The 12078-nt window shown below is 36.4% G+C and overlaps 1 protein-coding gene across 14 annotated transcripts in view; it reads left to right on the top strand.

Annotated features, from left to right (window-relative positions):
• Positions 1–12078, top strand: part of Fip1l1 (factor interacting with PAPOLA and CPSF1) — a 61415-nt gene that overhangs the window by 17016 nt on the left and 32321 nt on the right. For 8 of the 14 annotated variants that reach the window (XM_070013138.1, XM_070013132.1, XM_070013134.1 and 5 more), the window contains 4 exons: positions 3085–3194; positions 7817–7924; positions 9275–9368; positions 11871–12027. In XM_070013138.1, the coding sequence (XP_069869239.1) occupies positions 3085–3194; positions 7817–7924; positions 9275–9368; positions 11871–12027 (469 nt within the window). Of the gene's footprint in view, positions 1–3084; positions 3195–7813; positions 7925–9274; positions 9369–11870; positions 12028–12078 lie in introns of all 14 variants that reach the window. The other 6 variants (XM_070013127.1, XM_070013137.1, XM_070013133.1 and 3 more) reach the window with 1 other exon arrangement.

Raw genomic sequence — 12078 nt, 5'->3', positions numbered from 1 at the left:
ATCCCTGAGCTTCTTTTGCTCAATGTGAATGCTCTACCACTTGAGCCACATTTTTCAGTAATTTGTTAGACATAAGAGTCTCATGGACTTTATTGCCGGAGCTGACTTTGAACTGCCTTTTCTAAAAGTATTTTTATAACCATATGTGCACACACGTGCTGTGTACATATGCATTGCTGTTTTCTTCTATAGAAGTATTACTTTGTAGGGGCTGGGAAGGTGGCTTCGTAGTAGATTGCTTGCCTTGCATTCATGAGGCCCCAGGTTCAATTCCTCACTACCACATAAGCAGAAAAAGCTGTAAGTGGTGCTGTGGCTCAAGTGGTAGAGTGCTAGCCTTGAGCTGAAGAGCTGAGGGACATCACCCAGGCCCAGAGTTCAGGCCCCATGACTGGAAAAAAAAAAAAAAGTATTACTTTGGTTTCTTGTGTGCTTGTTCCAGGATGTGAACTCAGTGCTTCAAACTATTACTGGGCTTTTTATGCTTCTGGCTGGTGCTCTACTACCTGAACCAGGCCTCTAAGTTCCAGCTTTTTGCTATAATCTCTCTTTTTCTTTTGCAAAGTCCTTTCCCTCTCTATCTTAAAGGACATTAATGATAATGTTGATAACTTTTCTTCAGTGGTCTGTTTCAAGTTAACTTTTAGGTTATTAATTGGAATTTGCTCAAATAATTGTTGGTCATTAATGTAGGTATGGGATTGGAAACTTTATAATGAATAGAACTTGTTGACTATAGGCTTTCCACTAAGTTGTCTTTTCACATATTAGTATCTTTAGGTTGTTTTGCTTCTTTTTATGGTAATCTGGGCTTTCAGAGAAGATATTCCAGTTTCCTTCCTAAAGAATATATAATTTTATCAGCTTTCAGACTTTCATTGCATTCTCAATTTTTTGTTTTTGTGGGTTGAAATAAAAATTTGATGATTTATATATGACTTTCAATTTTTATTTTTAACATCCTAACATTTCAATTACATTTTCATATACAATTTTTTAATAATTATGACTGATACATAATCTCTTGAGGTTGCATACCATAGCTAAGAAGTTTCTTCTAAAAATTATTGTTGATAATATTAAACTTTTGTAAATTATGCTATGATAGCCAGCCACAGAAGTTTTAAAAAAATAATTCCAAAGCTTTTGGTATACAGAAGCATAATTTGCATTAGTATTTATTTAGCTTCTCAGGCTTACAAATTAGGTTTGTTTAGATTTGTAAGATCTGACATGAATTTGCTTTTAGGAAATCAGTTAAAACATCTTAAGATAATCTCTTAAATTGGTAGGTTATTTGAAATAGAAATCTTTATTCTACTTTGATATCTTGAGTACCACATCTGAAGACAAACAGACAATGATAATTCAAGCCAACTAGGAAAGTTGCTACAGTGGTTAGGAGTCTCCAAACTAACATAATGACTATGTTATCAAGAAACTAAGCATAAAGGAAAAGTTAGAATCACAAGCAATTTTTTTTTCTTATTTTTATTTTTGGGTCTGGTCGTGGGGCCTGAACTCTGGGCCTGGGTACTGTCCCTCAGTTCTTCAGCTCAAGGTTAGCATTCTACCACTTGAGCCACAGCGCCACTTCCGGCTTTTTTTTTCTGCTTATGTGGTGCTGAGGAATCGAACCCAGGGGCTCATGCATGCAAAGCAAGCGCTCTACCACTGAGCCACCTTCCCAGCTCCTCACAAGCAATTTTTACATGTAGAAAAATTCACTTTGATCGTGGAAAACAAAGTTTTTAAATTTAAAACACTACAAATACTACTAACATAAGATCCAGAAATTAGTATCTTCAATATTATTTGCCTTAAATACATATATAATGTCATTTCCTGTAATTTTAGCTGTGTGATCTTTTATCAAGTTTATTGATGTATAATTGTGTCAAACAAACTGCATCCATGTAAATCAAACAATTTGATAAGTTTAGACAGATACCTACATACCATGCAACTATCATGATGAACACTTAGAACATTTCTATCACTCTGCAATATTTCCCTGTGTTCCTTGTGCTTCTTTCTCTCCCTGGTCACTCCTGGAGCCTTCTAGTTCATGTTAATTTAATCTAATTTTATTTTGCCAGTCATGGGGCCTGAACTCTGGGCCTGGGCTCTTCATCTCAAGGCTAGTGCTACTACTTGAGCCACAGTGCCACTTCTGGCTTTTTCTGTTTATGTGGTACTGAGGAATCGAACCCACGGCTTCATGCATGCAAGGCAAGCACTCTACTACTGAGCCACTTTCCCACATTAATTCTATTAGACTTCTTTGATTCAGCACAATAATTTTGGATTTGTCACTATTGTGTCATATACTGGCAGAGTCTTTTTTGTGTGTGTGTGAGGGGCTGGTCTGAACCATTACCTCCTGTTTATATGTTCTGCATAGCTGGGATGACAGGAATGTACCACTACCCCTAGCTATTTTTTGTTGAGCTGGATATTTTTGTTGTTTTGTCCAGCTTCCTTCAGAGCATGATTTTTCAGATCTCTATTGTACCTGGCTCCTAAATAATTCAATACTGATATAAGATAGGAAGATTATTATAAAAAGGAAAAGAATAAGGAATTCAAGCATCTCAGTCTACTGAACTGGCAGGATATGGTACTGTTGATTGTGATAGGTGGAGAAAGGGTGTGCATGGCAGGAGCAGATTCTCATGCAGGTGTTGTGGCAAGCCATGGTTTAAAATAGAAAATGGTCAACATGGCTAAAATAGTCCTTCAGTAAGAGTAGCGAACACAGGAAAATCCTATTTAAAGCCTTTCTCAGTTACTGAAACATGGAGCCAGAGTCAAGTAGTTCATTTGGATTTGTTGGTATTGATTGGAGGAATTTGTGAACGTCTCAAAGAATTACAAAGAATTACTGGACTTTTGTCCCATAATCCATCTTTGATGCCCTTCAACTAATGAATCAATTTGAATAAAGACTCAGAATGAAACAATCTTCACAGTTATTTTCAAATAAGTTGTTATAAACTTATTTTAATCTTAAGCATTGTATTTGAATGTTTTATTAAATTAAACTAATAACCCAATTTTTGTTTCTGGTTTTTATTTTTGAAGGTACAGCAGGGGAGAACAGGAAATTCAGAGAAAGAAACAGCACTTCCATCTACAAAAGCTGAGTTTACTTCTCCTCCATCTTTGTTTAAAACTGGACTTCCACCTAGCAGGTTAGACAATTTTAACTCAATTATTGTAAGGTCATTGTCTCTTTATTTTGTATTTATGCTGTATTAAGTGTAAATCCTTGTAATAAAGAATTTATACTTTTGAACTGGGCACTAGATGCTACTCAGGAGTTTGAGATCTGGGGATCATGGTTTGAAGCTGGCCTGGGCAGGAAAAGCCTGTGAGGCTCTTATCTCCAATTTATCACCAGGAAACCAAAAGTGAAGTTGTTGATCAAAGTGATAAAATGCTAGCTTTGAACGAAAAGACCAGGGACATTGCCCAGGTCGTGAATTCAAGCCCCATGACTCACCAAAAATAAATTAATTAATTAATACTATTTTGAAAGTGTTCCATCTTAAAAAAACACTCTAGATGAGCAAAAAATGAAGCACAGCGTACAGTTCTGGGTATATCTAAAGATACTTGTAATGTACAGTATTCTTTTGACTTTTCAAAATTTTAAAAACAGATCAGTGAGTTTCTGAGGTTCTGCAGTACAGAGTGGTTGGGAGCTTACAATCTGCAATTAAGTGTCTTTTTTTTTTTTTTGGTCCTGTAGTGGGGCTTGAACTCTGGGCCTGGGCACTGTCCCTCAGCTCAAGGCTAACACTCTTAACACTTGAGCCACAGCGCCACTTCTGGCTTTTTTCTTTTTGCTTATGTGGTGCTGAGGAATCAAAACCAGGGCCTCATGTAAGCAAGGCAAGCACTCTACCACTGAGCCACCTTCCCAGCCCTGGAATTAAGTTTCTAGGCTCTACAACTTACTAGTTGTTTGTCCTTGGGTAGATCTCCCTTGTTAGGCCTGGATTTCCTAATTTTGTAAAATGTAATAATACTTGTAATCAAGACTAAAAAGCATATATGTAAGTCATGAGGTGTGCTATTGACCTTATATATCCATTGCTAAAATCTTAGATTGCTTTGTTAATGTTCAAATATTTATATGTTTGTGCAGAACTTCTAAAAATGTTTTTAGATACTTTATCCGTAGAAATGTTGAATTTCTAACAATGTACTTACTGCAAAATGGCATATTTAAGTAAATGCAGTATTTAATCTAAGAACATTTTGCTTAATCTTCCAAAAAGTTTGTGTATTGTTTTCCTTTTTGAAGTATATACAAACAGAAAAGTGACATTGAGTGTTCACAGTTTGATAGTTTTTTCACAAATTGAACATATTCCTATAAAACAGCTCATAGAAAAACAGTATGACCATTCTACTGCAAGTTTATTATGTCCCTTTCATTTTTAAATGTTTTATTTAGGCAAAAATTCAGACTTAGTAAGAATTGCAAGAAAAGTACTAAAAACTTCTGTATGTGCACATTATATTTGCTATATAATTTCTAAGACATTTTTCTTTCTGAGTCATTGAATACTGTGGCTATTATTTCCCTCTATTCCTAAGTATTTTAGTATGTTGTTCTTAAGAACAGGGGCATTTTTGTTACATATCAAGACAGAGTTACCAAAGTCAAAAAAGTCTAATAATCAGTATTTAATATGCAAATTAATTTAGCCAGTTGCCTCATTAATGATGTTCTTTTATTGCAGTTCTTTTCTTTGCTTCTTGATTCATTGCATCCAACTGTTCTATCTCTTTATTTAAAAGCTACAACAGTTTTTTGGTCGTTGATTATATTTTGTGACATTGAATTTTAGGAGCACAGCTAGTTGTTTAGTTCACAATTTGTATTTACCTGCTGTCTTCTGTTTAGTAGATTTAGATGTTGCTCTTGGAACTGGAATACTATATAAATGTGTTCTTCTCAGTGCATTAGCCTGGATATGCATGATACTAGTTTGTCCTGTTATTTTAATTGCAATGTGATAACCTTAATTGATTACTTATGGTAGTGTTCTATGAGTGTCTGCATTGTGAAGTTACTGGTTTCCCCTTTCTAGTTAGTAATGTGGGCACTGGACTGTTGCTCAGTGATGAAGTATTTACCTAGCACACAGAAAGCCCTCGATAGAATACTTAGCAGCACCACATAAATTTTTTTAAAAAATTGTGGGAAAATTCAGTATAAATCTTGTATTTCTCTTTCAAGTTTTCAATACTTACAGCATCCATTAGTAATTTTTACTTTAATCTGCCACTATTATAATGAGTTTAGAAAGTAGTTATTAACACTCAACATTATTAGTTGGTATTTTGCTTTAAAAAACAACTCCTTCTCTACTTAACTATCACTAAGACTCCTTAATTTGTATTTTTGCAGGGAAGGGGTTGTTTTAGAGATAGGGTCTTGTTCTTTGAGCCCCTAGCTGGCCCAAAGTCAAATCTTTTTGCCTTAGCTCCTGAGTGATACAACATCAGGCTAGGTTCATTCTTTCCTATTTTATTTGTGAGGAAAGCTGTATATGTGGTATATATACCATTTGTAGCATTAAACATGGTAATTCAATGTTACCCTCAAATCCCTCTAAAATTAGTGGGAGTCTTTTCAAACCTGGCGTCTGTAACCCTTGACATGTCTTTATTTTGGAACATTCTTTTTAGCATTATCAAACTGTATTAATTTTTTTTTCCTTTTCATTATTTCTTTTTGTTGTTGTTGGTCATGGGGCTTGAACTCTGGGTCTGGGTGCTGTCCTTCAGCTCTTCAGCTCAAGGCAAGCATTCTACCACTTGAGCCACAGTGCCACTTCCAGCATTATCAAACTGTTAAAAATTTATCCTGTACTTTCCCTGCTTTTTCCCAAAAGCTGTCAGTTTATTTTTTTCTTTTCTTTTTCTTTCATATGTATATCTAGATAGAGATATAGATAACATATATTAATACCATAGTTTTAAACTTAGGATTTTATGCTCTTACTTGGTTTTCTTGTTCAAGACTAGAGACATGTCAGCATGTCTCCAGTTTGGTATTTGGTGATTAATTGAAGTTGGAGTTTCACAGACCTTTTTGCTTTGGCTGGCTTTGTACCTTGATCCTCCAGGTCCCACCAGCCTCTGAGTAGTTAGGATTTAGGATTTATAGGAATGAGCCGTGGAACACCTGGCTTGATTTATCCAATTCTTGAAGATAGTCTTTCCTTTTAGCAAAAAATAATAATTAAATATCAAGACTAGGTTATTGGGTGTATTCATTGTACTTGGATATCATTTTTTCCAGGCCTTTTTAGCACTCAGCTGAGGGGGAAAACCCACAATTTTACTATGAAATTACCATACTCTTTTGCATAATTTTACATATTGCTAATCATATGAATCTCTTTTTACATACTTTTAATATCATGTTTCTTTTACATCCAGTTAAACACTAACCTCCCCCTCTCCTTCTGCACGTGCCCCCCCCCCCCCTCCGTCTTTAATGCCAGTCCTGGAGCTTCATATCAGGGCCTGGACACTGTCCCTTTTTTCTGTTCTCCAGCTCTCCTTTTGGCTTTATGTGGTTAATTGGAGATAAAGGTCCCACAGACATTTCTGCCCTGACTGGCTTTGAACCATGGTCCTCTGATTCAGCCTCCCGAGTAGGTATTTTAAGATATGAGCTACTGGCACCCATCTCCCTTTGATTCTCAAAGACTTGAGTATAAATACTCATTTCAGTGAATACAATCCATAATAGATTCATATGTAAGTTCTACATTTAACTATTACACTCAGAGCACTCAGAGGTAGAGTGCTTGCCTTGCACGCATGAGGCCCTGGGTTTGATTCCTCAGCACTACATAAATAGAAAGCTGGAAGTGGTGCTGTGGCTCAAGTGGTAGAGCACTAGCCTTGAGCTGAAGAGCTGAGGGAATGTATCCAGGCCCAGAGTCCAAGCCCCATGACCGACCAAAAAATAAATAAATAAACCATTAAATGGAGTCAAGCCACCAGTGCCTGACATTTCTTTCTTGCTAGTTTATTTAAATCTGAAATAAGTTCTTGGTTCTTTTACATTCCTGTATTTTTACTAGTATGTTGAAGTATATATATATGTGTGTGTGTGTGTGTGTGTGTGTGTGCGTGTGCTCAAGTGTGTGCGTGCACACACGCGCGTGTACATGCATTTATTTTTTGTAAGTCTCAGGGCCTGTGTTCTGTCCTTGGACTTTTTGTGCTCAAGGCTAGCACTCTATCGCTTGAGCCACAGCTCTACTTCTTGCTTTTTGATGGTTAATGAACTTACTCAGTCTGGCTTTGAACCTCTATTCTCAGATCTCAGCCTCCTGAGTAGCTAGGTTTAAGGCATTAGCCATTGGTTCCTGGCAGAAGAAGGTTATTTTTAAAAATAAAGTTGATGGATGCCAATGGCTCACACCTGTAATCCTAGCTACTGAGGTGGATGAGATCTGAGGATTACGGTTCAAAGCCAGAACAGGCCATATGAGTCTTATCTCTTAATTAACCAGCAGAAAACAAGAAGTGGATCTGTGGCTCAAGTGCCCAGGCTCAGAGTTCAAGTCCCATGACCAACCAAAAAAAAAAGTAAATGTTCGTAAGGTGTATATGTTTAAATGCCACTAGTAGTCTCAGTACCATTACAAATTATGAGATTTGGAAAGAATCCTACTATAGGACCAAAGACTTTAAATAATGCATGTGAAGGAAAAAAATAGTAAAACCAAAAGGGGTGTTACAGACAATAATATGTAAGAAAAACAATTTATCTCAGCAGAAACAGTACCTCTTCTCAGTCTCAGACAAGTACTGCCTCGAGAAAAGCCAATTCAAGTGTTGGGAAGTGGCAGGATCGTTATGGAAGGGCCGAATCTCCTGATCTAAGGTAAGGCTTTTTAAAAAACATTGGATACTGTGTTATGTTTAGATCTTCTGTATTATTTTGTCTCTTTAGTAAGATAGCAAATTGCTGATTAAATTATACCATGCTTTTCCTCTCAGATTTTTTTTTTCGGGGGGATACCACTGAAGGACTTTTTCTTTTTCTTTTTGTCGGTCATGGGGCTTGAACTCTGGGCCTGGGCTTGTCCCTCAGCTCTTTAGCTCAAGGTGAGCACTCTTGATCCACTTGAGCCATGGCACTACTTCTGGTTTTCTGGTGGTTTATTGGAGATATGAGTCTCACAGACTTTCCTGCCCAGGCTGGCTTTGAACCATGATCCTCAGATCTCAGCCTCCTTCGTAGTTAGGATTATAGTTAGGATTATACCAGCGCCCGGCTTTTCTTTTTTCACTTTTGTGTGGCTTGAATTCAGGACCTGTGCGCTGTCCCTGAGCTTTTTCACTCAAGGCTAGCACTCTACACTTTGAGCTACTGCTCCACTTCTGGTTTTCTGGTGGTTAGTAGGAAATAAGAGTCTCATGGACTTTCCTGTCCCAAGTCTGAGAGACTCTTATCTCCAATTAACCACCAGAAATCTGGAAGCTGTGCTGTAGCTAAAGTAGTAGAGCACTGGCCTGGAGCTGAAGAGCTTAGGGACAGTGCTGAAGCCCAGAGATCAAGACCCAGGATGAACCAAAAAAAAAAAAAAAATTATTTGTGATATGTTTAAAGGTTCATTTGAGGCCAACTTTTAAATTTCTCAAAGATGAGTTAGCTTGCTGAAAGTAAACATAGTTCAAAGAGGAAAGAGGTCTTTAGCATTAAAAATTTCAGGTTTGAAAATGAATTTTGCTGTTTATTACATAGATTAATGACCCTATTCTGAATCCTGACTTTGACATGACTAACAAATATGCACCAAGAAAAATTATTCTATATGTTCTATATTTGTCAAAGTGAGCATTATTTTTCTGAAGCCTTGTTGGGGAAACTTAAAAGTTTCTGTAATATAATTCTGGTATGTGTTATAAATTACACTAGAATAATTATTACCTAGACTAATACTTGTTTGACTAACATTTGCTATCTGATTCAGTTCCTTAATGATGTATCTAATACTAGATTACTTAAAATTAGTTTATTTAGAAGAAAAGTCATACAGATACTTAAATTTTAACATCATGATTATTTCTGAATGTGTTGGTTCTAGCTTAATAAAAAAATTACAATCCAAAGTAATGAGTTAAATCTTTGAATTATTAGTATTTTTTAATATATTACAAAGAATTTTAGTTTTTATTTCTACTAAATACTGCTTTTCAAACATCTGAATTGATCCATTTTTTGTTTTAGGAGATTACCTGGAGCAATTGATGTAATTGGTCAGACTATAACTATTAGTCGAGTAGAAGGAAGGAGACGTGCAAATGAAAACAGCAATATACAGGTTATAATCTCTGGGTTTCTCCTAGAGTTTTCTTTTTCCTTGTTAGAAACTTAGTAAGTAGGTTCACTAATAATTCTACCACTTACATGTCACATTTTAACTTCTATTACAATTCGTGCTACTTAGCAAAATTGGGTTTTTGTTGTTTTGTGTATCCTTTTGTTCATGTAAAATTATTCATATTTTCCGACATTTAAAAAATATGGTTTTAAAGTCTTTTTATGATAGTCCCATTGTATAAATCATCATTTATGTATCTTCCTTTTCTGAGTAAAATAGAACTCCTTTGTTAATTTTTTGTAGTTTTTTCCTTTTTTGTGCCTGTCCATGGGTTTAAACTCAGAGCTTGGGAACTGTCCCTAAACTTTTTTTCCCCAAGGTTAGTGCTCTGTCACTTGAGCTACAGCTTTAGCTTTTTGGTAGTTAATTGGAGATTAGAGACTCTTCTCTGCCTGTGCTAGCTTTGTACCAGGATTCTCAGATCTCAGCCTGCTGAAAAGCTAGGATTATAGGTATGAACCACTGGGGCATGGCTAGAATTCATTTGTTATTAGGTGAATAGAATTCAGTAACTGACATTGCCAACTGTTTCTCTTGGCCATATTTTTTCATTATTTCTTTGTCTGGATACCTTAAAAATGTTGAAATGGTGCCCAGTAATCCTAGCTATTCAGGAGGCTGAGATCTGAGGATCAAGGTTCAAAGCCATCCCGGACAGGAAAGTCCATGAGACTCCAATAAACCACCAGAAAACCAGAAGTGGTGCTGTGGCTCAAGTGGTAGAGCACTAACCTTGAGCTGAAGAGCTCAGGGACAGCGCCCAGTCGAGTTCAGGGCCCATGACTGACCAAAAGAAAAAAAGTCAAAATGAGCCAGTTGCTGGCAGATAGATACCTGTAATCCTAGCTACTCAGTGGGCTGAGATCTGAGAATCATAGGTAGAAGCCAGCCCAGGCAGGAAAGTCCAAGAGACTCTTATCTTCAATAGCAGGGAGCAGAGCTTGTCTCAGGTGGTAGAATAGCCTCCAGCACAAAAGCTCAAAGACATTGCCCAGGCCCAGAGTTAACCCAGAACTTGCATACTTATTTTTTTTTAATTTAATTTAATTTTATTTGTGAACATACTGTACAGAGGAGTTACAATTACATGGGCAGGATAATGCATACATTTCTTACCAAGCATTGCAGCATCCTCCTTTGTTTACCCTTCACATCCCTTCCCAGCCTCCCCCCTCCCCCCCCAAGAACTTGCATACTTATAACACACACACATACACACAAAATCAAAATTGTTTTGACACTAATTATGTAAATGTGTTACATTAAGATGTTTTAACATTTTTATATCTTTAAGGATAATTGCTTTTTCTTCTGTTACTAACGTGCCATGCTCTTAAAAAATAATTGTTTCTGAGTTTTAAGATATTGAGTAGAAACCTTATTAAAATTTACATATTGGTGTATTGAAAATCTTAATACAAAGAGAAATTACATGTTTAAGTGATGTGCTTTAGTCATCAAGGATTAAAGACATATAAATTTACAGCATTAATTTGACGTTTTAAACTACTTCCCAAATGTAATTGCGCATCTGAGTATCTCAGGTGACTTTTAAAAGGTCCAGATTTGGGCTGGGAAGGTGACTTAGTGGTAGAGTGCTTGCCTTGCATGCATGAGCCCCTGCGTTCGATTCCTCAGCACCACATAAACAAAAAGAAAAAAAAACCGGAAGTGGTGCTGTGGCTCAAGTGGTAGAGCGCTAGCCTTGAGCTGAAGAGCTGAGGGACAGCACCCAGGCCCAGAGTTCAGGCCCCATGACCGGACCCAAAAATAAATAAATAAACAAATAAAAGGTCCAGATTTCTCGGTGCCAATATGGGGGGTGTTATATTTCATTAAGTTGAAGGTGCTTCTGTAGGGTGCCTGTCTCTTGCCTGTTCACACTATTTTACTTTTACAGTATAAATCTTTGCTGTCAAAGTTACATGGTTCACTTAAAAAGTCTTAACTGCCTGCTACTTGGAACCAATTGTTGGAAGCATTGTAGTCTCTTACCTTGCTGCATGGTTGTGACACATTGATTGGCACAGTGAATGTTTGAATGTTGTGTTAATTTCTTAGGGCTGTATCTATATGGTTAGTGATTACATTGTTTTAACTTAAATGCTTTAACTTTGGTTGGGATAGAAATACAGTATTTATTGCATTATATTTGTAAGGTATTTGTTTTTTATTTGAAGTGTTATTATCTCTCAGTACCTTTTCTTGGTGATAATGCAGTTATTTTCTTTAACCTTTGAATATGAACATTTAAAGAAGTATGAGTGTAGGCTCATATATGCATATGTAAACATGTAACACAAAGAAATACTATCTCTAAAAACATGTATTTGAATTAAATTATTTAATTTATTGCTTAGGCTAAATGAAATAATTTATTAAGATTAAGTTTAGATAAATAACATTTACTCAACTTTCTCATTTGCTGTGCTCTAATTTTAGGTCCTTTCTGAAAGATCTGCTACTGAAGTAGACAACAATTTTAGCAAACCACCTCCATTTTTCCCTCCAGGAGCTCCTCCTACCCATCTTCCTCCGCCCCCCTTTCTTCCACCTCCTCCAACTGTCAGCACTGCTCCACCTCTGATCCCACCACCAGGTAAATAGTAAAAAAAGGTATTTGATTTTTGGAAGCAAATAACTTTTTAAC

Source organism: Dipodomys merriami, unplaced genomic scaffold (genome assembly GCF_024711535.1).
Source record: "Dipodomys merriami isolate MVZ:Mamm:240054 unplaced genomic scaffold, mDipMer1.0.p SCAF_9, whole genome shotgun sequence".
Lineage (NCBI taxonomy): Eukaryota > Metazoa > Chordata > Mammalia > Rodentia > Heteromyidae > Dipodomys > Dipodomys merriami.
This window is presented reverse-complemented; position numbering and strand designations above follow the sequence as displayed.